Source organism: Xyrauchen texanus, chromosome 42, assembly GCF_025860055.1.
Source record: "Xyrauchen texanus isolate HMW12.3.18 chromosome 42, RBS_HiC_50CHRs, whole genome shotgun sequence".
Lineage (NCBI taxonomy): Eukaryota > Metazoa > Chordata > Actinopteri > Cypriniformes > Catostomidae > Xyrauchen > Xyrauchen texanus.
The window spans coordinates 9,767,056-9,794,373 of NC_068317.1; the positions used below are offsets into that span (position 1 = coordinate 9,767,056).

General features: G+C 38.4%; 1 protein-coding gene across 2 annotated transcripts in view; it reads left to right on the top strand.

Moving 5' to 3' along the window:
- The window catches only part of LOC127635302 (ras-responsive element-binding protein 1-like), a 58,865-nt gene that overhangs the window by 14,966 nt on the left and 16,581 nt on the right, over positions 1-27,318 (top strand). Inside the window, exons 2-4 of one of the 2 annotated variants that reach the window (XM_052115227.1) lie at positions 13,276-13,367; positions 23,571-23,699; positions 23,792-24,021. In XM_052115227.1, the coding sequence (XP_051971187.1) occupies positions 23,573-23,699; positions 23,792-24,021 (357 nt within the window). In that variant the 5' untranslated portion in view covers positions 13,276-13,367; positions 23,571-23,572. The remainder of the gene's footprint in view (positions 1-13,275; positions 13,368-23,570; positions 23,700-23,791; positions 24,022-27,318) is intronic. The other variant, XM_052115226.1, reaches the window with a different exon arrangement.

Consider the following 27,318-nt stretch of genomic DNA (forward strand, 5'->3'; position numbering starts at 1 on the left):
CGCAAATATCAATAAAAAGAATATCATATTCCATCTCAAATATGCGTATATCTCGTTTAAACAGATGTAATAACCCAACCTCACACAACTTTTGCACATCCAGCGTCCTGTGGAATTCTCATTTATTTACCTCTAAAGTTTGTTTTCTGTTGGCCTCCCCTCAGCAGTTCCCTATCACTTTTAACTTTCTTTTCTAATGATAAAAGGCACATATCAGTAAAACTTCTATTATATGCCATTTGCAAATATACAAGTGTCTCGTTTAAACCGATGTAATTCAGTAACCTCATGAAAATCCAGTGTTTTCTTACCTTCGAGTGCTCATCTAATATTTCCTCTGAAGCGTGTATTCTATTAGCCAGAATCAAAAACTTTAGGATCAGGATCAAAAGTTCCTCTGATTCACAAATCATTTCAGTCAGTCCGTGACAATCCATGCAGGCGATCCAGGCCATTTAAACTGTCAGGAGAACGCTGCTAGCGCTACATCTGCAAGAGCGCATGAGCGCCGCTTCAAAGTGAATGCGCTTCACGTGCGCTATGAGTAAATATCTATTTCACTATGCACTCTATGTACAAATGGTTTGATTTGGTATTTAAGATAATGCGATTGTTCATGTGCATTAGCCATCCATGGTTGCTGGACTACTGTATGTGCTGTTATTTCCATCTTCCTAATACATTAACAGTTCCTTCATGTGCGAGTAAATTACTATCATTTGATGACTAAACAGAAATCAGAAGAAACTGCTATCTACCATTTTTAAGATACATGCATACTTTTTTAGATTATGTTTTTATAAAGTTAAAGTTTTGTGTGAAATTGAGTAAATTGATTATATATAATATTATATACTTAATTAAATTGTGTGATGTATCGGCATTGAATCGGACTATCAGCTACCCTTCTCACTCGAGATCGGCATCGTCCATTTAAAAACGCATATCGATTGACCACTAATCTACACATCAATGGTTGCTGAGTAACTGAATTCCACTACAGTTACAATTTAAATAAATGGTAATTAGAATACAGTTACATTCAAAAAGTATTTTGATTACTGAAGCGATTACTTTGCATTTTATTGTCATTCGTTGCATTTAATATTTAGTCCTTTCAGATGGAAAACATTTATACACATAAATGATGTGATCCAAAGTGCATTTGAACAGTGGTGAAACACTTTCTTATGATGTTACATTCATACGAGCAGACAGAGAAGTTAGTTTGAAGTAAGTTTGGAGCAGAAGAAATAGAAATAAACCTTGTATAAATTGTCAGCTTTATGCTAAGATAAATAATATTTATTACAAACATTTAATGCAACTAAATATATTAAATATTAATTGCTATAATGTAAAAAATAAAATAAACTGCATCATACATAACTGTATGTTAGCCACCACACAGACTCCCTAATATGTTTTTTTATTGGGTTTTAGACCATCCCATTTCATTTGAATGCAAAATTTGTGCCGTTAAATCATTTGATCCTTGCCTGATGATGTCAGAGTCATTACTTTCGAGCTACACGTCTGTTCAGCCCAATGTTTCATGCCTTGCTAAGGAAATGGCCTATCCCACAAGGCCGTATGCAAGCCTGTTAGACCTCTGCTGAACAGGAAATGGTGGATACTGGATGTTTTTTCAGGTTTTCATAATTATGATAAGTATTGTGCTACATTAAGAGAGTTGTTCAAGAGGAGGCAAATAAATGGTTGTATTTGAAATCCTTCAATTTTGCCACCCCCCAAAAAAAAGCAGTCAGGAAAATAAATGCTTAGCGGCCTTGAAAGCATTTCCATTCTTTCTCCTAATCTGGCGATTTTGTTAGTTGTAAACATGAAACACTTAATCAGGTCGTGTTCTAAGAACCTCTCGCCAAGAAAAGTGTGTTTATAGCTCTCCAAAATGGAGGACACCATTTGTCCTTTTCTGCATGTTTTAAACCCTTTTTATCCTTTCAGATCCATACTATGTTGAGGGCTGTCACAATCACCAATCTGCACCCACTCTGGTGCCGCCTTACATCTGTACCCACACTTTATCAATCTGGTGGCAAACATTAAGGGTTCTTTAGAGATGGAAATTAGGACTTTGCTGTCCTGCAGCCGAAATGCTTGTGCACTAATGCCTCTATAGAGTGTCATGGAATAACAAAAGAGATTGCTTTGTAATCTCCACCCCCCCTTTGAGTACTGCCGTGCTTGTTTACTTTCTTTAATTTCTGTTTCGGCTGATATCATTCAGAGTCGTCACTAGAAGGTGGTTTCAAGCTGTTTGACACTTGAAGAACAATACAAGTAGCCTATGCAAAACAGTAGCTATCTTGAAATGGACAGTGAGCGTGTTAACATACAAGATCTTACATATGCTTAATAAGCCGACAAAATGCAAGGTCATGTAAATGACTTAAATGGCTTTCATTTATAGATGTATGGTCATAAACGAAAAATTGATTGCCACAGGTAGATTTTTGCCATTTCCCCAATTTTGTTCTGCATGTTAACACCTTTACAAGCATTCTCATTGTTTTATTCCAGTGTGCGCAAGTGGTGTGCGTAGACCTTTCGCGATTATTAAATAATCGTCTGATCACGGTTATTTGAGAGAACAGCAATTATTGTGCACTTCAAATTCCAATCGTATTTCTAATGTCCCAATAAGGGAATTTTAAGCGGATATATATTGATGCAATCAATGGCACGTTTGTGTGTTATTCAGTTGAACTCGTCTGAGCTGCACCACTCCTGTCTGGAAGAGTGTGTGAAGCCCATCTCGCTTTCCACGTCCCATCGGCAGAGGCTTGGAAATCCCACGGAAATATAAACGAACAAAATAAACTTTGAATGTGAACGCAAAGTGCTGTTAAAGACTTAAGTGACAAAGAGGAGGAGATGAACACTTTTTTTTTCTGTGGAGTGATAAAATGAAGAAATCTCAAAAGTTTTGCTTCATGAAAAAATATGGGCTCATGGGTAAGGAGAAAATAATGTGTGTAAGGGAAAAAATTAGGACAAATATTTTACTATTGCATAATATAATATAAAAAAAAACATACATACACACACACACACACACACACACACACACACACACACACACACATATATATATATATATATATACATACACACACACCCCGATCAGCCACAACATTAAAACCACCGGCCTAATATTGTGCAGGTCCTCCTCGTGCTGACAAAATGGCGCCTGAGATTTTCAAACACAACAGTCTCTGGAATTTACTCAGAATGGTGACAAAAACAAAAAACATCCAGTGAGTGGCTGATTTGTGGATGAAAACACCTTGTTGATGAGAGAGGCCAGCAGAGCATGTCCAGACTGGTTTGAACTGACAAAGTCTATGGTAACTCAGGTAACCACTCTGTACAGTTGTGTTGAGAAGAAAATCATCTCAGAATGCTATTCTGAGATGCGTGTTGGTGCTGTTTTGGAGGTAAGAGGGGGACCTACACAATATTAGCCAGGTGGTTTTAATGTGGTGGCTGATCGGTGTATATATTTTTTTAATTATCTAAAAATTATCTAAAATATGAGATCCAAAATCAATGGTGTAAATGTAAAATTGACCGAAATTAAAGTTGACAAAAAAGAGAGACATACTTTGAAAACGTTTTTAATGTTTTAAAAGGAAATCATATATCCTTTTTTAATTATTAGATTAATATATTTGAATTTAAATATGCTAAAATTACTAAAGGTGTATGAAGCACACATCTTCAGAAAATGTATATGACAATTAATTGGGAAAGCCCAAAAACAGTCAATTATGATTTGTTTGCCAATTTCATAATTGACATCCCTAGTTGTGCACATGCCTGTTTTCGTTTTGAAATAAAATTTTGAGATTTCAAATCTCATGCAAACACAGTTTTCTTGTGTAGTTGGATTTTTTGAACAAGCTAGTTGGTAGTTAGTATTGGTGTGCATGTAAACACACTTACTGTTGTTGTACATGGGATAACATACCATGCTTTGCATTAATTTGCTTTGCATTATTTTGTGTGTTTTAAAAAAATATATATTTCAAATAGTAGGTTACTATACATATTTTGGTATAGCAATTACATTTAGGCTACATTTATTAATGTAGTAGCCCCTTTATCCGAAGCGTTCTGAAAAGTATGATGGAATTTCAAAAAGTATGATGATCTCCACTGATTATCTCAAGCTTGAAATGCTATTTGCTCATAAGATGAACAATGCATAATTTTAATTGAATTTGATTCGCTGCACGGAGATCTTTGTTTTGTGGCACATCTTTGTTTGTAGGCTGCATCTACAGCCTTTTGTAGGATGGTCAGCCTGATGCTTGCCACCACACTACCACATCTGGGGGGACAAATCAGGACTTTAACACGCTCAGCCTTCAAATTCTCCTCTGAAGTACCCCCCCCCCCCATTCTAGATGAATCGCTCCCTTGTAGGAACGTGTCCTCAGGCAGCAGCCTATGTTGAGAGAGCCCAGCACAGAAACTCTGGAGCAGTATGAAAAAAAAAACAATGTGACTCTTATTTCAGGCAGGGGAGGAGGGGGGAGGCAGTACGTGATATGATGCTAGGGAGTCGCTTCAGTGTAGCCTAGAAGCCCTGCGCGTCAGCACACGCTGGAGTGTGATGGATGATCCCTGCTGCAACTGCCGCCTGGGTTGTCACTCAGGCGATTGGCAATAGCAAACAGCTGGCAGCCCAGGCAGTGATAGGTCGAAGGGAGTCACGTGGGTTGTTTTTTTTGGGGCGGGGTCTTAAAAGTGGGTGGGTGACTGCTGCCACAGCACCAATTGGCTGATGTTTTGGCCTTGTACTTTGGCCTCCATGCTTGCTTTGGAGTTTAGGCCATGTAACATTTGAACCTAAACCAATAGGGGACCGGAGGGGAGGGGAGGGGAGGTCCAGGACTGATAGAGTGATTGATTGAAATATGAGGGAGTGAATGTCAGGCAATGCACAGCAACTGACGATAACAACAGAGCTGGTTTGTCAGAACTGGGCCTCTAGTTATCGAATGAGTGCTACTACAAATCTCCTTTTTTCCCCTCGCCTGAAGAAGAACGCTTGTTGGGCGAGAAAAAAAAAAAAGGGAAAATAAAGAGTCTTGTCGGTCGCAAATCATGCATGGCTACTGCATGTCTGCTTATGTGTGCTCGTTTGAGCAACATAGAGATGGCTGTATTCTTCTAGACTTCACAAAGAGCTCCATTATAGCATGCTGTAAGTGGCATATCTGCCTAGTTCTCTATCAGTCTCCCCTCCTGTGGCTTTTCTGTTCTTCCAAACAGATGATGGAGAATCCATAGTGGCAACATGCCAGCCTCTGAACCTGACCAGCTATTCTCTCAGAGATGCGTCATCGTGTTTTAGCAAGTTATTTATCGAGTGAATCATCGTCAAATGGGAAAATCAGGCAAACGGGCTTCTACAGTCTTGCATTGTCTGCCTTTCTATTAAAACGTTTTAAACTGAAGTAATTTCTGCGCCACCAAATGGAATTGCAAAAATATACTGTTTTCAAAACAGCTTTCTGAATACTTCCCCATCTGCCATTGGTCAAACGAAGAGATAGTCCCGCCCCCAACTCAAACCATTTGTCGAGATAATGTAATTGTGTTTGTATAGATGGGTAGCTTAAAACAAACATATTGTTTCATAGTGCTATAGAGACACAGTGTTTACAGTTTTCAATCAAATGAACATAGGAATGTCTTATTGTTGTCTCTGCATATTAACCTGGGATAGGAAAAAGTATTTGAACACAGAAAAAGTTACACACTTCTGCTTTAAAACATTAAACACTTCTCTGAATATTTGTGTTGATCCGGTTTATTTGCATTTATTTATTTTTTTTTTTTTTGTTGTTGTCATTAAGAGTAGTACCTTTTTGTTTTTATTTAGTTCATTTTGGGAGGGAATCTCATTGTAGTAATAGTGCATTCATGGCAGAGTATTTACAGGATGTGTTCACTCATTGTGGGCCTCTTTTCAGGATAGCTTGTAGGAGCTTGCCGGCTTAACAGGCCTGAAAAGGCCTGGAGCTACCCCAGCTCCTCCTCCTCTGCCTTGTCTTTGTGTTCTCAGGTGTACAGAGAATTTTGAGTTTACTTCATGAAACCAACAGCCACACCTATACCTCAATGGTGCTTAAAAGAGAGATTGTTGTCGTAAGCATCTCTGTACTTTAATTTTGAGGAATTGTGAGGAAACTAGATCCTCCAAGCAAAGCCTTTCATCTTGTTTAGCTTTTTGGATTTAATATATGTGTGTGTGTGTATGTATATATATATATATATATATATATATTTTTTTTTACTTGCATCAAAATGTATGCATTATCTTTATGTATTTACAGTACATGCACACTAATACGCTGATAACTATGAAAAATTAGCTTATTTAAAAAATCAGACAATGTAAGAAATACATTTACATGACATTTCGTAAAAATAAATGTGAACAATATTTTCACACATTGGATAAGCCGGTAAAGGTGGTCTCTAACACCTATGATTTTCAATCAGAAGTTAAAGATATTGAAGATAATTAAGTTATTCTAGTTACTGATGCTTATGGTGAGGCTTGGAGAGCCTTCTGTGTGCCCCTTGATTTATAGAGCTGAGCAGTCACTGCTGCACCTCAATTAATGTTCCATTTGTTGCACAGATAGACAATGCCAAAGGAGAATGGCATTGGCCTGCTGCGTCATTTCTGCCATAAAATCTGCCACCCGACTAGTGTTGCAGAGAGAGAGAGGGAATGAGGGAAAGTGGGAGGGAGGATGGAGGAATTCCCATGTGACTGCTTCCCAGGAGGAGTTTTTCCATGAATGAATTAAAAGTGCCAATTTTGCACAGAATACATCTGAAACAAAATGAAAAATAACAATGTATAGAATGTCACAGCCAAGTACAAAATCAGACTTTTGTTTTGCTATCTTTTCCACTTTAGCCTAAATGCTGGGGGGGAAATGCCCCAGAACCCCTGCAGCTGCACACATGACCTGACAGTTTAAGTGCGTGTTATGACCAAAATCTTGTATCACGGAATGAGTAGTTTTATATTGCGGTATTGGTATATATCACAATATAGTTATCATTGTGAAATAGACAGTTCATGCACACCTTTGAATGTGCATTAGCTGAATACTAAATTAATAATGCAACGATTTGTAATGTTGCTCGCCTGCCTAAACAACTACATTTCTTCCATAATAACAAGTTCAGATAATATATGGACAACTTAGAGCACACATTAGTTGAATTGTAAACTAATAATGTGGCATGCTGCAACCGTATATGAATGAACGTAACTTTACGTTGTGCAAAATAACATCCCATAATAATAACACTTTCATGTCTTGATTTATTTGGGACACATCCTGACCAGTATTGTCATATTACTTCCATGTTTCTTTGTCACTCTAATGTGTTAATAAGGTAAAGCAGTCCTGCTTTATACAGTACCTTGATATGAGCATAGCAAAATCTCTAAAGGATGTCTCATTTCTACTGTCGTGCAGTATACACCATCATACAGCCCAGCCCTACATGGCCGATGTCTTCATATCCATGGGCCACGCTTATAGTGCTCTTGCATGAACGTGTCTGCTTAATAAAGGAGCGATCACAACAACAATAACAACAACTGGAGGGAATGAGATTAGATGCTCAGAGCCTCCTTCCACCCAGTCCTCTACACTTCTCAAACAGTTTTACCAGAGTAAGCCCGGGTTAAACGCCTCCATGTAGTCTCACATCATTGAGATTCTTTTTATTCGTGGCTCTTGTTTCTCCCCGAAGGCATCCATGCATATTTGCATGGATATGGAGATGAGCTTGAATACCAGACCGTTCCTGTCCTCTAACCTCGCCAATGTGACTAGTCAACCACTCTTGCAGTACCCCACTGTGAAGTCTGGCATAACCAATGCACCATATGTGCTATTAAGGCCCAAATAAAGGCCTGTTCACTGTAAGGAAGAGGGTAAAAGACTTGTCCCTGTCACAGGCACCTGTGAGGCTTGACAGCTGAGTTTTCCATTGCCAAGGACCCCTCATTTTGCTGGCTTGTTCAATCATCTGTTAACCTCTGAAGAGCCAGGAACTACAGTGCCTGCACCACAGCTGGGGCTGGTGGTCCCCCATCCCCCCAAACACCAAAAGAACACATGTGCAGCAAGAACCAGATTTTCTTGTGTATCCTTGCAATTGTACTTTGTTGCAAGTATCCATCTGAAAGCCTTCTTGGTAAAAGATGTGCCAAATTTTGACAGACTACGATTGTAAACTTTGGCAAACATTTTTGACTGCATCTGTGATGCTCGCCCAGATACAGTGCTGGTTTGCATAAAGCAAGCTCTGCCCCAAGGCTACATAGCCAGGGTTGCTTTGTAAATGAAAGCCACTTCCTGCACAGCACAGTGCACACCTGTTATGACGTATACCTTATTTGTTGGATGATATATAGAAGGTATAGTCAACCTCACACCATTATTGTTGGAGATGTGGATTGGTGCCCATTTTTATTAGTATAGCTCCTTTTCATTTTGCTTGTGCATAGATGTAGTCACATTTTGCCTTCTTGGTTTCTTTCCTGTCATTAGTCATATTACCATGAAAAGTCAGCAGACAAAACTGAATGTCCTGTCTCGTTGAGGTCAGTATCTAAGGGCAGAGATGCGTGGGAAGCATAATATCTTGAGTAAGGAGTTCTCATCGAGAAAATAACCAGGGTTAGCGACATGTCTGCTTTTGTCCTCTGGTTTGATGGGCCAACACTTCTCTGTTTTCTGTACTAATCTAAGCCTTCAGTTATAAAGGGAACTCAAACCTTTCTGGAATTTCCACACATTGCCACACAATGGCTGTTCAGATGATTTCAGTTTGCTCCATTTTTATGTTTTTTTATTGCATCGCTGGCACTTCTGCTATATGATTGAGAAATATCCTACTTCGATGGATGCTTTGTGGCATTTCATGTTTAAAATGTGTGGGGGGTTTTTCAAAATGTTCCAAAGATTATCAATATTGAACAATTGTGGTAGTGTCAGATGATCTATAGACTTGTTATTGTAGTACCAAGTACAGTAGCCATGCTATTAATGAAAGTACCATGGTATACCATCTGATACATTACTGTACCAAGGTAGTACCACAGTACTTTTTTAAGAATTAGGCCTGAAACATAAACTGCTTCACACAAGTATGTGATTCATACACGTAGCATAATTCATGGCAGACAGTTTGAAGTTAATCTATTTGAACAAGTCAAAGTTAGTTAAATTGTCGACATGTCATTAGCTAGCTACCTGATTTATAAAGGCCAAAGTATACTTGGGTATTCCACAAGGCGGTACGCCTTGAAACAAATTTAGTCATCAACACAGTACACGTGGAATATCCTTATACAGCCTAGTTGCAGTCAGCGTCTTTGCATGTTGTGGTCTCATGCATCTGTATGGACTCATGGTAAAAAAACTGTTCTTTGGAAGGCTGAGTGCTCGACCGTGTGCAAAATGTAACGCGGAAAACTATGTAAACCTTAGACTTGACACATGTTGTTTAAAGGCACAGACATCTGAAGGTAACTCTGTCAATCCCCATGAGTACTGAGCTTGTTACCTCTACACTAAAGCATGAATGCAGATTAAGGGTACAGTAGTACCTAGAAACAACTGAGCTGTTTAATTTTTACTAGCATTTGGTGTCAAACTTTTGAGTTTCCATAGCATGGTTGACCATTCTCATTTGTAGAGTAGTCTAAGTGCAGTAATTCATATCAACCCTTCTGTAGGCTGTGCTTTTGTGTCTTTTAGGGTGTACGGTCTACATTGATAAGGATACTCAACCTCAGGGTGGTGCAGGTTTTGGGAACTCCCTCCACCCGTACCCCTCCCCCTTCCCCTCACTATCTATGGTGTATAGTAGAAACAAAGCAAACAAGCCAGAGAGTGAGCAGTTAATACAGCACAGTCCTTCAATGAGGAAACTGGCCTGTCTCGTTTGTCCAGATTCTCACCCTTCTTTTTACGCCACCTTGCCTTCTACTCTCATTCTCATTCATCAGTGCTGTTTTTTTCCTTTCTTTCACCCCTTTCTTTTAATCTCTTAACCTCCCGATATTTGCATCAAGTCCAGTCTTCTGTTTTTTTTCTCTGGTATTTATCTATGTCCCTTGGTGTTGAAACCGATATTGTCGGGTGATATGCTATGAAACAGTGATGTCTCAGTGCGCCAACTGCTCTCAAACACGTTGGTTCCTGCACTTGTCTGTGCCTGTCATCCAGCTCAGAAACAGAGTAACAGCATTCTTTCACACACACACACACACACACACACACACACACACACACACACACACACACACACACACACACTCTGAAGTGCTCATGCTCACACACGGAAGTGGAGGTAATCACATGGTGTGCCAACACAAACCGGTCTTAGCCAAAAATGGATGTAGCCTACACCTGCACTTATTAAACTAAATCTACTAAAATAAAACCAGTAGCAAGTGACTAATGGCTCCTTGAAACATTAAAACTCTTTGAAACTTACCTCCTTATGCTCATAATAATGTTTAGGGTTTTGAACAAACACCAAAGCCTGATCTGTACACTTCGGTGCATAACTTATAACTTAAACAGTCCTTTACGGTTTGTGCATTAATGATGCCTCATTCACATGTAAAACTATTTAAAACTTCTTGGTTTGGGGTCTGGGTAGCTCAGCGAGTATTGACGCTGACTACCACACCTGGAGTAGCAAGTTCAAATCCTGTCTGTGCTGAGTGATTCCAGCAAGGTCTCCCAAGCAAGCAAGCAAATTGGCCCGGTTACTAGGGAGGGTAGAATCACATGGGGTAACCCCCTCGTGATCGCAATAACGTGGTTCTCGCTCTTGGTGGGGCGCGTGGTGCATTGTGCGTGGATGCCGTGAAAATAGTTTGAAGCCTATGGCTCAGACATGGAGGCAATTGAGATTCGTCCTCCGCCACCCAGATTGAGGTGAGTCACTACGCCACCATGAGGACTTAGAGTGCATTGGAAATTGGGCTTTCCATATTGGGGAGAAATGGGGAGGGAAATTTTTTTTTCTTGCTCATTCCCTGATTTGCTAGTCATTATTTCTTAATTTCTTCTCTCCTTTTATTTTTCCCTTGGTTTTTATCTTTTTTTGCTCTGACTATTCTACGATTCATACCAAAACCAGTTGTAGTCAGTGCAATGAGTAGCCAATATCATCATCATCATCAGAGCAATGTAACGTGGGAGAAGTCTCACAGACTGGGTGTGTTTCACGGGGACAGAATTTAAGACCCATCCATCCACACACATGTAGACACTCTGGCTTTTCTAAAGACTGCAACAACTAAAATGTCTCCTCCACCCAGGCCATTATACCTGCCTCTTTGCCTCTAAATTAGGCAGTCTTAACCAGCCACTAATCTGATAATCTGTCTCTCTCATCCCTTCCTCCATCTCTCTCCTGGTGACTCCTCGCTTTCCTCTCCATCTTCTCTCTGCCCCCAATACCAGCAGTAAAATTTGCTTTTTGCGGTCATTTGTTTTCAGTCAGTTCAGTTAAGTCGCTCTCTCTGGCTCACACATTTTAACATACACACAAACTCCATCACACACTCTGCATGTCTGCTCTCTTGAAAAGCTCCTTCACAAAGAGGATAAAGCTGCGTAAGTCTTTCCTCTTCATCTGTGTGTCTCTGTATCTCCACCATCCCATCTACATACAGCTTATTTTGTCATTGAATGGGCCAGTCACTGATACGGGATGCAAGAAATGACGCTGATCAACTCCTGAACATGTTTATTAGGACATCTTTAGGATTCTTTTTATATTTTCTTCATGGATTTTTTGAGAATTTCTGCAAAATTCTGCATAAAGGAAGTTGACAAAATATTTGGAAGTTGACATGTCCTTCAGTGACATGCAATACTCCATCTAAAACTTTCTTAATAGCATTTTGCTTTTAAAATGATTATTTTTGTTGTTTTTATTAGCACTTTAAATTAACTCTCTGTGAACTCTCAAATATTAATTGCAAGACTACATGGAATATTTGAACTGTTAAAGGGTAACTAAACCCTAAACCAACTTTTTTTAGTTAATGATCTGTAAGAATGGGGCTTTATTAGTACTGGTCATTGATTCAAGTAATTTTTTTTGACATTTGTGTATAGTGTTTTAATTCTACAATATATGGTGTAAAAACGTCTGAGTGCTGCCCTCTTCAGGTTGAACGGTGGCTACTGCAGTTGAATTTTCCTATTGGCTGTTGCGGTACTTCGTGACGTAAGCGGTGACAGCTGACGTAAGCAGGTTCCAGCTCACCACGCCAGATTCATGTACATGTCGTCTTGCGACCGTGTGAGGAATAATAACATAGAGTCTGACAGCAGCTGTCAATTAATCCGTCACTACGAGTCTCCGGTACCTCCCACCTCCCCCGCTCAGCCCCGCACTCGGTTCGTTCCCTCTATCCCCGCCGGGGTCTGCCCACTTTTCAAATATTTCTAGTGGGTGGAGTCAGACTCTGAGCAGGTGTTTAGTTACCCTTTAAAAAATAATTTGTTATACCGCATGGCTATTTAAAATTAAATGTTGTGATCAAAAATGTTTTGAAAAATGTTAAAGAAATGGTGACCAGCCACTGCGCATAACATTTACACTTTCCTATACATTTATATAAATTCAACCCTAAAATCTTGAAGTTTATAAAAAAAAGCTTCAACTAATGAGAATTAAAAAATGGTAAAATGTGTTGTTAAGAGGACAACAGCACATATTCATTCATGACTGAAAGCATAATCAATTAAGCCAAAATATTTAATAAACAAACATGTTTCAAACTTTGAGTTTCAAACGTATTCAAAATTTGAATGATGGGGATTCCAATTCTCTGGATATCTGTGGAGGTTCAGTTTGGTTCTGACAAGGAAGGGAAAAATTAAGGCTGATACTATCTTATCCTCAAAGAGTCATTTGGGAAAGTTTGGTGTAAGTTAATTTGTACCTTGACCGCAGTTCAAATTCCAGCCATTGAGATTGTTTACCATAGGGAGGGATGGGCCATTTCATTGGGATTTGATTGTACACAGCAAGTTTTACAATGTGATTTTATTACTTTATAACTGATTTGAAGGGCAAAGGTGCTTCATCCCTCATTGTGCTGTTATCCCGAATAAAAGTGTGTTTTTGTAGGCATGTCTTTTAAACTCCCTCTTTGTGGTCTCCCTGCAGTGTGAGCAGTTGTTTCTGACACGCGAGGTGCACCGCGGCCCCTCTTCAACCCCTGAGCACCAACAGCATAATACAACCTCGTCTCAGGACGGGTAAATATACCTCACCGTCCGTCCAATCCGAGGCTGCCTGTGTGAGCACGCAACCTCATAACATCCTCACTGTTTGCACGTGCAGCATGGATGACTGGCCTGCTTGTGAGCGCCGTCCCCATGTAAAGTTTCACTTGAAACTTTCTATTTTAGTTCTATTTCTTTTTGTATCATCCCTTTGTCCACATCTGTTCATATTTGTTGGTTTATAGTTGCAGCTACGCTTATCTTTTATGTTACTTCATGCATTTTTACACCCTTGGCACACATTCCTTTGCTCTGTCATTCATCACAGTACAACTATCCGCTCTTGCATGTGGTTGATTACTGCAAAAAACATTTAATAATTTGGTTTTGATCCTTTAAGTTGCATTAGGGCAACACTACAAATGTATGGATCTAATCAAGTTACAGTTTATTATTGTATTTATAAAAACATAAAGACTCTTAAACTTTGATTTGATTTCAAATTATGAGATGCTTGGAAACATCACATGCCCTTTACGTACATGCTAACGTTCTGCATGAAATTAAAAGCTTGTTGCATTTTCATGTTTCAAGATTCTTTGTCAAAAACATGACATTGTTTTTGGTTCAGGTAAGGTGGTTATGGAAATTGCTTTCCATCAAGATACAGGAAGAAATTTAAAAAATGTGTTTGTGATTGTTGCTTTAAAGGAAAAGAATGCAAGTAGATATAAAGACAAAGGTCAGACTTTGAACTAAATGGAAATCGGTCATATGTCCAAATGAATTGAACAGCAATTTTTGCGTGAACTGAATATACAATGTCAAAAATAAAGATTGAAATGAAGAATATAAGGCTACTCATGAAAGTGACAAAGATCACACAATAAAGTGCACACAGCTAATACCAATTTTGTAGGTTACATTTTTGTTATGAGGTAATGAATAATAGGTACTAATTTTAGTGCAAATATTTAGAATGATACAAATTCGTTTGTAGGATAAGATGGATTAAAATGGAATTAAGTGTTTTTAACATTTCTGTGGTTTCATAAAAACATATTAAGTAGCCATTCTGTTCAATAATGATTCATTTGAACAGTTTGTTCACTCTAAATGAGTGTATATTACATCACCCACTCTCAAGTGTTCTCAGGTAGCAGGGTCAAATGTCAACATTCTCTTCTGTAAAACAGCTGTGAAATCTATGTGAAAGTATGATTCTGTCCAAGCAAGACATTCTTTAACACCAAATACAGCAAAATTAATAGAAAAAATTTTATACAAAAATAGAATTTTATCTAAATGATTTGCTTGATTCATCAAAACACATTTTCATGTGTTTATAAGCAAACATCCATAGACTGCCATTTATTTTGCTCGTTTTTGCATCAATACAGCACAGAATTCTTAAGGCTATTGCACAGTTTCTTATTATTAGCATGACTAGACTAACAAGGTGATGTTCTCAGAATATTTCTACTTCTATTCATAGGAGCATGTTTAGTCTTCAGATAACTCTGATTCCATCTGAATTCATTGACTCAGTGCTTGAATGAGTCATCGTGTATTGCTTAAGCAACGCTTTCGAGTCTGTTGTACCCATGCTCAGACTTGTGGTGCATCTGTTGAAAGTTACGGGACAGGACCAAACAATTTTAGCACATACCAACAGGGATGTGATAACAAAAGTCATTGGATGTCATTGGATGTCACTCAAGACTCTCCTGTTTATTATTCTTTTCTACATTGTGAAACTTTTTACACCAATTATAATGGGATTTGGTTGGATGTTGAGGTAGTGGTGAGACATGGATGTATGGTGGTTAGACCGTAATCTGCTTTGAGTTATATCGGCACGTTATTTTCTCTAATGTGTTTTTAAGATTGCGCACGTGCGTGGAACAGACTGAATAACAAATGTCATAGGATGGAGCCCAAAAGTCAACAAAAAATTGAGTACAGTGGGAAAAGCACATACACTATAAACTTAACCCATTTATAAACACCACTGTAAAATATTGACAGTCCCTCACGTTCACGTATATGCACTTGTACATTGAGGGAATCACAGAGTTTTACATAAAGGGAAACCCCACTATTAAAGCGCAATTCCACTGAAGGTCATGATAGAAAGGTAAGGAAACAAACACAGCAACAACTCTGGAATATCTGGAGAAAAAAAAAGCGAAGCAACAGATAATAAAATTGTGAAGTCCTCCACGGATACTATGTTTGTTATTTACACAAGCGTCATTGGGTAATTACGTTGCTCTGGAGAAAGCTGCTTACTGACTGAGCCGTTTGTATATGGGAGTAAAGTGTATGCCGCTTACACAGTACATGTAAACAAGGAAACTAATTTTTGTTTCGCAATATGATGCTTTCACGCAATAACATGCTTTCTGGTGTCCATGTAAACTTAGTCATTGTCTGGTAGTTCTTTAGTTAGGCCAGTTTAGATTGCTTTTCAACACCAGTACAGTCCCAAATTTAATGGCTTCCACCCTCACATCTCAAGTATGCCCTGTCCTCACCTCTCAGCCAGACCATGTCATCGAAACAGCTTAATTTAAAAATGGAGACTGGTAATGACCTACATCCATAAGGCATCAGTTCTAATGGGGCATATGACACATTCTGTCTATGCTGTTTTTTTTTAATTGAAGGTCTGTTTACATTCATTCTGCCATTGCATTGTGTCTCACTTTTTTTCCTTCAGTGTATAGTGCTATGAGCATTGTGTCAAGTTAATAATTTAGCTTTTGTTATGCATCAATAAACTGGACGGGACAGTAAGGATCTCCACTGTATTGAATGTTTACAGTACCAACTGTAACACACGCCTTTTAATGAGCAAATTTAAACTCTGATTGTGCTTAGGCCTAACTAGCTGACAACATAGTTTTACATTTACTGGGTAGGGTCATAAACGGGGTTTAAGCAAAACCCAGTTGGCATAAGTAGATTTTGGCCTGTTACACTGGTTTCACTCTACGTTAGTTCGTTCATTCATGTAAACACCTTTACCGAGGTTCCTAAAAGCCAGAGTATACCTCAGTTTTCCACATGCTGGGCTTGACGCAAATTTTGTCAATAGCACAATACACACGTACTTTGCACGTGCAGATCAGTTTTACTAGACGTGGACAGTCTGAATATGTGTGTGCTGTCTACATATACACCTGTAGTAGACTGCAATAAAAGAGTATCAGAAAGCAGTCTTGGTGCGTAAGCATCAGATACTCGCGGTCAAAAGACTACACTTTGAAAGGCTGAATGCTCAACCGTTTGTGAGATGTAACAGCATTTGGAAAAATTAAGGATATACTATAAAGAGTTTATCCAATGTGAGCAAGTGTTTTGTGTAGAAGTGTCAAAAATACCAGTACTTTGGCCCAAGTCGGTTCTAAAATAAAAAGATGGTAATACCGGTACTGCAGAATCACTCGTATTGTAACAAGCACAGACTCTATATGATACCTGCACGCTGTCTGTCTGACACACGACTGCTTTCAAATGCTCACACACAAATTTTACATATATTTGGAGGGCAAAAATAATGCACAGTTATTAAATTAAAATCATGACATGCCCTAGTGTGATTAATAAACCGAGAAAGACTAATAAAAGGCAGATCCGCATGAGCTGCGTGCTTTAAAGTGCATGTGCAAAGCAGACCGCTCATAACTCCAATGTCCACAGAATCATGGGTGCTGTGCGTTAAATAAGATGACGGAGCAGATCATTCGTCCACTTAAGCATGCAGCACATGCAAACTATATATTTATATAGGCTAATTAAATCACTGCATTTGTGCTTTAATGATCACTCTACTAAGTAGCGAACCGTTTATCTGACATGTGAAGCTTCTTCGTGTCAGTAACACTTCAAGATAAAAGCTTGATTCAAAATAAAAGCTAGATGACTGAATTTGAAGAAATTCTGACAGAAATACAGTATATTACAATTGTATAGTGAAATGTAATAGTCACTGTAGTAAAAATAATAATGTTTAATAGTAAAAAATAATAGTAGTAATATTAATAATAATACAATTTAAGCAATTTATCACAAGCCAGAGTGCTGTTGTACTGAATAAAAGTTTGGTAAAAACATTTTTAGAAATTAACTTTTGATAATTAAGTTAATTGGTAAAAATTGGTAACAGGATTTGGGAAAAAATAAAATGTATTTCAGTTGGGACTTACTTAAAATCAATTAAGCAATGCATACTTCATTGAGAAACACTTGAAGGACACATGCATTTGTTTTAATTTATTATTTACATTTATATGTAACGTTTTATATAGGCTAAAAGAGTGTATTCAACAGGAACCAAAGCAATTGCTAATGGCTTTGAAATTGGTGAAAGACCTGTGAAATTTCACTGGTATCGGTACCAACTACTGAAATTTTGGTATCATGACAACACTAGTTGTGTGCATGATTACTTATGTTTTGACGTCAAAAGCAGAGATCTCATTTAAATCTAATTTATTTAAATCTCATTTATCTCTTCACATTTTCTTTTTTTTTTACATCATTTTTGGTAGTTGTCAGTGTATCGCTATCTTATGTCTTAAAATATTATTGATAACTGGCAACAAATTCAGATGCTTCAATGTGTCTCAAGATATCTACAGGCCTCAATATTGTAACCCCCAACAAATTGCTCTACTGGGCACATGCATTTGTGCTGCTTAATTAGACAGCTTTTAATTATCCTGGATCAGGTTACAGGATTTTCTTGTTTACCATCGTTTTTGGATGGATGGCAACACAATATGTGTTGATAAGGAACATTTTCTGCTGGAGGACATTTGTTTTATGACTTTGCATGTGGTTTATAAAGTCCCATTGTGTTTCGCCTCAAACACAGTACTAGTTCAGTAGGCCATTATATAAAGATCAGAGGCTTATTCCCCATTGAACCGTCTCAAAGAGGGAGAGAGCTTGTGTAATACTTGACAGTCAACTCTTGGACGGCTTACCCAATGGGACGCTTAGGAAGAACTTGTGTGAATGAACCAATCAATGAAAGACTGGGCAGGCAGGTGTGGTTTATGAGTAAGAGAAGATAATATTCCTTCCACTCTGACTTAGTTTGGCCTCACACCAACCCCCTTCTCCAGTCTCTGTAAACATAGTGCTCTACTGATACTCTGGTCTTTGCCCTTTAGAGAATGAGAAACCTCATCTGTCCATTTAAAAAAAATGTAAAGTGAAACAAAAGTGTCTGAGTTGTTAAGGTGTACTCCCTCTGTAGGTGAGTGAGTCTTCTTTGACATTGGGAGTTTGAGTGTGTAAAAGGATTTGTGTAACTCGGCTTGGCAAGTTAGGACAGGATGCTGGCTCAGTGGGCGGAGGATGGGTCCCAGCCGCTCAAATCACCCAAACGTATGATTGCTGGAGAGGATAGATGAGAGGTGGGGGAAAAAATGCTTTTACACACTTCTTTTTCAATCAGAGCTTTGGGCATTTAGTTCCTCTAAGGTGTACGGGATTTGCTTCCTTCCTCTGCCGCCTCATCTATCTGCGTTAACTTATACTTATTTCATGCAAGAGAGCCTGGATTTTGCCTGTTTCCAATTGAGTGTTGGGTTGTCTGGGAAAACATACTAGAGACTGTAATATACAGCCAACTTAACTTCAGCCTTGCTGAAGACCTCTCTGCCTCATTCTTTTATTCTGTTTGGATTCAGTCTAACCTTAGAAATCAAACTGTTTTCTTCAACCTTCTCCCACTCAGAAAGAACATATATTTTTCTCTCCTTCCCTTTCTCATCCTATCTCACTTTCATTTATAAAACAACCATTCAAAACTCTTTCTACACAGCAGGTAACAAGAAGACACTAGGATCGCTCCATGTGGTATCCGTTTGCTTTTGAAGGGCACATGTTACTTTAGGCAGTTTGGAGTAGAGCTATTGTCTGGCAGCCCAACCCACTCCAACTCTGTCATTTGCATCCCAGAAGCCAGGCCAATTACTTTAATAAGGGCTCTGATTGAATTTAGGCCAAAGCTATTCTGCAGCTCACAAAGAAGGGAAAATGTCCAATGTCAAGGTTTTTTAGCAAATAGAAATTTGAAGTTTGATGTTTATGCTTTGGATTTGTGCCTTAAGTTAAAAGGTACATTTAGATTAGGAAAGCCTGTATAATAAATAGTCAGGTGCTATTTAGACTTGGCAGAGTCACGTGTGGCTCATGGTAGAATAAATGGAAGGACAAGACTTTTGGCGAAATATTCAATGTCGACCTAAAACTTTGCCTATGCTGGTTCGTCACTTGTGGATCATCACAAATATATTTGTCTTGAATATTTTCTAGACTGCAAGCTTTGAACTTGAACTATATTGTTTCACTTAGCTTGCATAGTTTTCATGACATTATTGTATCAAAGTAGGCCTATCTGCTGGTTGCATATGTACAAAGAAAAGGCTAGGTTCCACTTTGTTTTTCAGCGTGCTGTTACGTCTCACATACAGCGAGCACGCTAGACTTTCAAAGTGTACATTTACATTTATGCATTTGGCAGATGCTTTTATCCAATTGACCTTATTACAGGGACAATCCCCCCGGAGCAACCTGGAGTTAAGTGCCTTGCTCAAGGACACAATGGTGGTGGCTGTGGGGCTCGAACCAACAACCTTCTGCTTACCAGTTCAGTGCTTTAGCACACTACGCCACCACCACTCCAGTGTACTCTTTTGACCATGAACCCATACTGAAGCATTCGACGTATGTGTTCTGTGACTGCTTTGCTACACTCTTTACTACAGTCAGCGGCAGGCAAGTGTGCAGACAAACTACAGAAGCAGTCTGTCGATGTGTTTAGAAACCTTGGTTGCACCCGGTCAGTGAGCGTACTGTGTAGATGATGTAGACCATCTCAAAAATTGGGTAAAAACAGGTACACAATTGACAATGTAAATTTGTAGAAGACTCTTTTTCACTATATTATTTTTTGTTTGTTTGTGGCTGAAGTGAAACGATCCAAGTTTAGTTATTTTTAAGAGGACTCAAGTGCGAACCCTCAAAGAGTAGTCTTTTTTTTGGCAGTACTGTAGAACATGGACAAAACATTACCAAATTTTGGTCAAAAGGAATCACGTACAAATTTTTGTTTAACATATAGCAACTGCAATTTCATACTATGAATATGAGTTTTTTTCGTAGTGCAGTCCTAGTTTATACCCATTCTGCTGATTTTCCCAGAAGAAATTAAAGAGAAAATCAAAATTATAGCTTATTCCAACTAACACCCTGCTATGAAATGTCATTGAGAGCATTGATGAGAACAAAGTCTTCATTCTTTTAGATTTAGATGTTCAAATAACTCAACTTGCATTGTAATCTTACTAATTTAGATTTTTGTTTTTTGGGTTTTTTTCTGTATTAAACTCTTAACACCTTTAAAAGTAGAAAAGGTCTTGTGTGGTGTTCACATTTTAGAGAAGTGGAGAGGATTTGAGAAGATGTTAATGAGCAGGATGAGAAAAGGGAAAAAATGCAGCGAGGGAGACATGGAAGACAAAACAAGATGGAGAGAGAGAGGGTAAATGGAGACAGAGAGAGTGAGAGCAGCAGAAGCATTCTTGCTCGGTTTGGCACTGTGTGAAGACTTTTCCACCCTTGTGTGCTGATGAACACATATGCTCAAAAGCTCACACACTTTCATGCATACATGCATGCACCACAAACTGGTCCCTACCGCATGCTCTACATGCAGTTCCACAAAAATCACTACTGCTCCCCCCCACGATTTGTTCGTTGACTTTTTTAAAATTTTTAACAAGGATGTGAGAGAACAACTTTCTTGGCGTGTGTGTGCATGTATGTGTGCGTGCGCATGTGTGTGTGTGTGTGTGTGTGAGAGGGTAAAGTGAGAGTGATGGGTGGGAGCAGATGTAGTAACAGCAGCCCCCACCAGATACCCACGTCCCCCAATCTCCTGACAAAGGAGCGAGAATCTTATAACAAGTGCAACTCGTTCTCTCCTCTCTCTCTCTCTCTCTCTCTCTCTCTCTCTCTCTCTCTCTCTCTATCTTGTGCACCAAACTCCCACCCCAAATCCTTGTGCAACTCTAAACCTGCCCTGCTCTTGTGTAATCCCCGCTGTCTTTACCTCTAATCATCAACAGAACCCAAAAGTGTCTTTCTTGAAGTTCCACACGCATCTCTACTAATACAGGGTTTCCCTACTCTCACTTTTCCCTCTGTCCTATTTTGTTATTCTTCCTTTTTGTTTTCCCTTTGAGTTATACTGATAATTGGTCCCCTCCCCCCACCGTAGTTATGAACCATTTTTCTTTTTCCTGCAAATAAATGTGCCACCTACCACCCAAACATCCTACCAGAGGGGCGTCTCGACTAATAAGGGGAAAAGGATCTACTGCTAAGCTTTGATGTGATTGGCTGCTTGTGGATGAGTCTCTCTCAGTGCTCCCAGAGTTATTAGACTGTTCTTTATCCTTGTTAAAAAAAAGGTTACTAGCATTATTTGCTGTCTGTTATGTTGAAAGAGTAATGGCTGAAGTATACTTCGGTTTTCCTCGTGCCGGTACAATTCACGCACACTGCACTTGCACTTTGTCCACCACCGTTTGTGCTACGGACATTAATGATGCCTGAAATTGTATAGTTTATTGACATAAAGGTGTACTTTTCAATATGACTTTTTCATGGATGATAAAACAGGCAAAAACATATACCATAGACTTGCATTGAAAGATGGTCCCGAGCCATATCTAGAGACCAGAATATCATAGAGACTTGGACATGGGCTCTTTTGGATTGGGGCAGTAAGGAACCACCCAAAACACCCTAGCAACCACCTCACAATAGTCTAAAAACCATTCAGAACTTCTTAGCAACAAAATAGCAATGCCCTGGCATCCACTCTTGCATCTTTTAGATGTAATTTGTTGTATTGAGGTTCCACCATTCACATATTATTTATCCGTCCCATTGAGAAGGATCTATTAGGGTCTTATCTAGTAGGGCACATATAATGCCAGGATGGCACGCTGTTATTGGAGAAATTTGGTGTACCACCATTTGGCTTAAAGTCATATGCAAAGTTTCACTTGTTGGTGCTAACTTTCTACCCTGTCATTTCTACAACATTGTTGCAGTCGAGCCAACAGCAGATCCTGTGTCTGGCTGTGTCCTCACACACACATGCACACTCACATTCCCTTATCCTCTCTCTAAAGGAGGAAGCAGCCTAGACCACATAGGAGCTTCCTTTGAGGCTTTACATGGGAAAAGTAATTAGTGAAGAGAGAATCTGTCTCTCCTAAGGATGGGTCATAGTGGTTGACTAGTCATCAAACAACTGACAAGTATTAATGGGATGAACTAGTTTATCTAGATTTTTTTCTTTCTACTTAATTTTTTGGTCATTTAAAAATGTGTAATATTTCCAAACTTAAATTAACACATGAAAACACGGAATCAACTTTTATCAATATATATTATATATATTTTTTTCACCCAAGTGCTTTCTGATCCATTGCGTTTCACTCAAACTAACTGTTTATGCAAGAACGCGTTTCCTATAAACCGCTTTAAAGAGCATATCCGATCAGGGTCAGGTGAACCTGAAACCAGCATAATTAGGAAAAAAGTTTATTAAATTTTTTTTAATATGTGGTGGTCCGTTGTCTTAGCTACTTGGCTACACCTTGTTGGTTGCCTGTGATGCTGCCAATCAGATCTTTGCTTGGCTAGGAGGTCAGTATATTTCAATAATGTTAGGAGAAAGTGAAATTGAGGGTTCAATGAAAGTGCAAGTAGAACATAGAATGGAAAATGTACTTCTATATTTGTCATCTGATCATTTCAGACGTTTTGAAATTGTAACTTTTCTTGTATGTGTTTGCAAGTGGTTTCATGTGGTCAGGAGACCGATAGATACAATCCCTCTCACTTGTGCTCTACAGACAGGTGCCGGAGTTATAAAAACATTGACTGATTACCGACCAGGCCAATGAGGCCAGTGCCCAGGGGCCCTTGACTACCAGGGGGCCCCTGACTGCCTGGGGGTGCTCTGGGCTTTCTAGTTTGGTGACCAACCACCCCCGCCCCACCCACCGCTTGAAAGCCCTTTTTTTTTTTTGTCTTTTGTGTGGGTTGTTTGTTTGGTCTTGTTTTTTTTACACCTTAGCTCCAGTCCACTCAATCTACCCTCGACTCATCTGCCATTTTCTTTTCTTTTATTCTGTGTAGTTATGGAAAATTCAACGGAAGAAACAAAAACAGAATTGGCAAATTGCGCTCCCAATGGGGAGGAGGAAGTGGAGCAAAGTGAGGACATACAGAGCCCCGCCCCCACAGATAGAAAAACAATGCTCACAGGTATGAACCGATAACTTGATCTATTAATTCTGCTATGTAAACCTATGTAACAGTAGTGTCTTAATATTTTAAATGATCTTAAATGTCCACAGAGTTTCGGGCCACTGTAGAAGAAGAAAGGAATGAATGGGAGAATGAACAGAATGGAGAAGTCGGAGAGATGGAGGTAGGCGATGGAGTCGACTTATCTTCAATTAACTCCATGATGAACACTGTGATGAAAGTATCCCATCTTAATGGTGGAGTAGACTCCGCCCACGCCACGCACACTAAACTGCCCGTCAAAAGCCCCAGTACCAACCGCAGTGGAAGAAAGAATCAGGTAAGTCTTCTAAAAGATGTGAATGAGGGTGAGAGTTGTATGTGCACAAATGGACACATGTACTACAGACCCCCCCCTGTATTAAAATAAAGGTGCTATTGTGTGGTGCAAAATGTTAGTGGTTTGGCATACTGTTTAAGATTTACGTGAATAGGGATGTAGCCCTAAATAATGAAAAGTTCTTTGCCATTTGTAAACGTGTGTTTTTGTGGTTAAAAAGCTATACAGGTGGAAGCGACTTGATTGATGCAGCATCCTGCTTTTAAACGGAAAGTGACAAATGGTGCTCTGGCATCTCAATCCACCTTTTGTCCAAACTGCTGCATCACATGACTTCCATTAGAGCACACAATTTATCCCTTAACACTCCTGTGTGGGGGAGAACAGGTGTCACTTTTGACCCCTTAACACTTCTGTGGGAGAAAAGTTGAGCCTCTGAAGTTTTGGATTCAAGCCCTGTTGTTCTAGTTTTCCACACCTTCCTATTTTTGATAATTACCCAATCAGAAACTCTCTTTTAGATAGTTTGCATGATCTGCAGCAGAACTGCATTTGATGGCAAGTGTTTTATTTTAGTGTTCTAAAGGGTGAATTTCATGAAGAAATGTTCAGGTCATTTGACCCTTAAATGAAAAGGAAAAAACTAAATTATAGAAGTTATACAAACATAAAAGGAAATAAATAAATTCTAATAAATAAAACTTTCTGTAATTTTTTATTTTTTTGGCATAGCAACATTTTCACATCCACAAAGTTTTGTAGCCTCTGATTACTATAATCAAATGTGATTAAAAAAAAGTTACTCTTGTGTCCTGTCTGGACACAATGATTATGATATACTGTATTTTTGCATTACAATAATGAGAAATAAAAAAAAATTCTCACTCCATTTTCACACTGGGGCGTAATGTGTTTTATTGTCATGAAAATAATGTCCCAGTGTGAAACAGTTACAATGAACCTACAATAATATGCTTCATTTTCATTATTCAAAATAAATTGTATTATAATTATCATAAATATCATTTAAAAAAAAAAAAATATATATATATATATATATATATATATATTTAAAATAATTATAAATGTAATTTATCATTATACATTTTAATATTATTATTTAATTTGATTAGGGTGACCAGACGTCCCGAAAAATTCGGGACAGTCCCGAAATCCAAGCAGTTGTCCCGAATCCCGAATCCTGCCCTAATTGTCCCGAAAATTAGAACAAAGTCTCAAGAGCAGACTCTCGAGTAGTTATAGTGTGATAGAATATTAAAAATTGCTCATTGCCGTCCTGCAGCCAGCTCCTGTTGGACAGTCATTTCATTCAGAATTCCTCAATAAATAATTTTGCCCAGATTTTTTAAATTCATTAAACCCCCCAACCCCCGTTTTCGTCCGTCCCGAATTTTACCAATTCTGATCTGGTCACCCTAAATTTGATGTTGGATTTAAATGTGACCTGGACATTTCTAGACAGTTCTTTGACATCACCCCCAAACTGTTTCTGGTGAAATTTAGAAATGTTTGTGTGATTTTAAGATTTATTTAATTTTGTAGTCATTATGTTGAATTTATTTAGCTTGGTTTTGTTCAAATGTCCTTTCAAATATGATATGTATTGTTTAATGTACAGTGTGGAAAGGTTGTGGCCTAGTTCTCAGGCCTCTTTCACTCTCTTTTGAGGAAAAAAGGCTGATGCTGAGTTATGTAATTTACTGGATTGAGTAAACATGCAGACACCCCAAATTACAGCACAGGTACCACAAAACAGGCCCAACAAAACTCGTAAAAAATAAAATAAAAATCAAGTTTGTGTGCTCGGATGCATCTCACGATTTGCAACCAATAACAAACATAAAGAAAAAGATGATGTTATGTTATAGAAGAAAACAAGCCGTAAGCCAGCATTCCACTAGAGGAAAAGGAAGTCCTCCTCTCTTTCCAGAGATGTTTTTGAAGACTCCAGTCTTGTTTAAGTTAAGCCAAGTCATTTAATTTTATATTGCGATTTTCACAAAACACATAGTATCAGATCAGCTTTACAGAAAATAATGTTGTAATACAAGGCATGTCTCAACTGAGTAAACAATTGGTATGCAATGTTATAAATTAAAGGATATTGACTGAGCTTTAAGATAAATGATTAAGTGCATCTGAAGTCCATCCTGAACTGACTGCAGGAGTGCATGTATGAGTTGAATTGCTTGTGTTTTTGCAAATTATGAGGGTGTCTGTTTGGGGCTGGATTTTGTGTTAGAAATAATTTTTTTTTTGCTTAATGAGTTCTTGATGTGTTTTACACATTCATTTTATTACATCATATGCTAAATAATGGACCATGTGACTACATCAGATTGCTAAACTGCTATACAGGAACTGGTCTCATTGCACTGCGGTGCTACGTTCAATTAGGAGTTAATGATCTGCCATACTATCAACAGTGGAGAGAGGAAGGCAGCGCACGTGGTGTCAGTTTACATAGATTTGCTACTCAAGGTGAAAGAAAAAAGTTTGCCCCACTTTCAGGATGCTCGCATAACGCTCGCAAACAAAAAGTACAGAAGGGGAGGGAAAAAGAGAGATATGAATGAGTAGGCGTGAGCAGTATGACCAAAATCTCACAGTAACGGTATATATCACAATATAGTTATTTTTGCAGGAAATCCATCAAAAAAGGGGTTTATATACAAAATAATAATGTGGTAATGTCTATATTTGGTTAATCCAGTGAATTAAATACTTTGAGAAATTAAATGTACTGCAACTCATTTGAATATTTTCTCTTTTTTTGGAACTTGATGGACGCAAGATCATAAGATGTCAAATGATACAAATGTAAGTCTGGCATCAGTGCAAAAACAGCTTCACAGTTTCAGAGTAATTATGCAACACTTGAGTTAGAAACAAAAGACCCCATCTAATAATACATTATTTATCTGATTGAATATATTCTAAATGTTACGCTTAGATAAAATCTGGGCTGATTCTATAACCGTTAATACACAGCTCGTGGCTGATACCGATAACCGATAATTTGTACTATGAGTTTTAACCCTTCCTCTCATTTTAATCTTTCTCTTTTTATTTAGAACCTGATAGACACAAATCAAAAGTTACAATTATTCATAACAAATGAATAATAAATTGATCCCATTAGAATTAATGAAGCTGTCTAAATTCACTTATTTAAATCCCTTTCTATGGGCACAATCAAACTCTCAAACATAAGATCTTCAGAGGCATGCCTAAATGGGTACATTGTGGTCCATAGTCCCGCAACTACATTCAGGC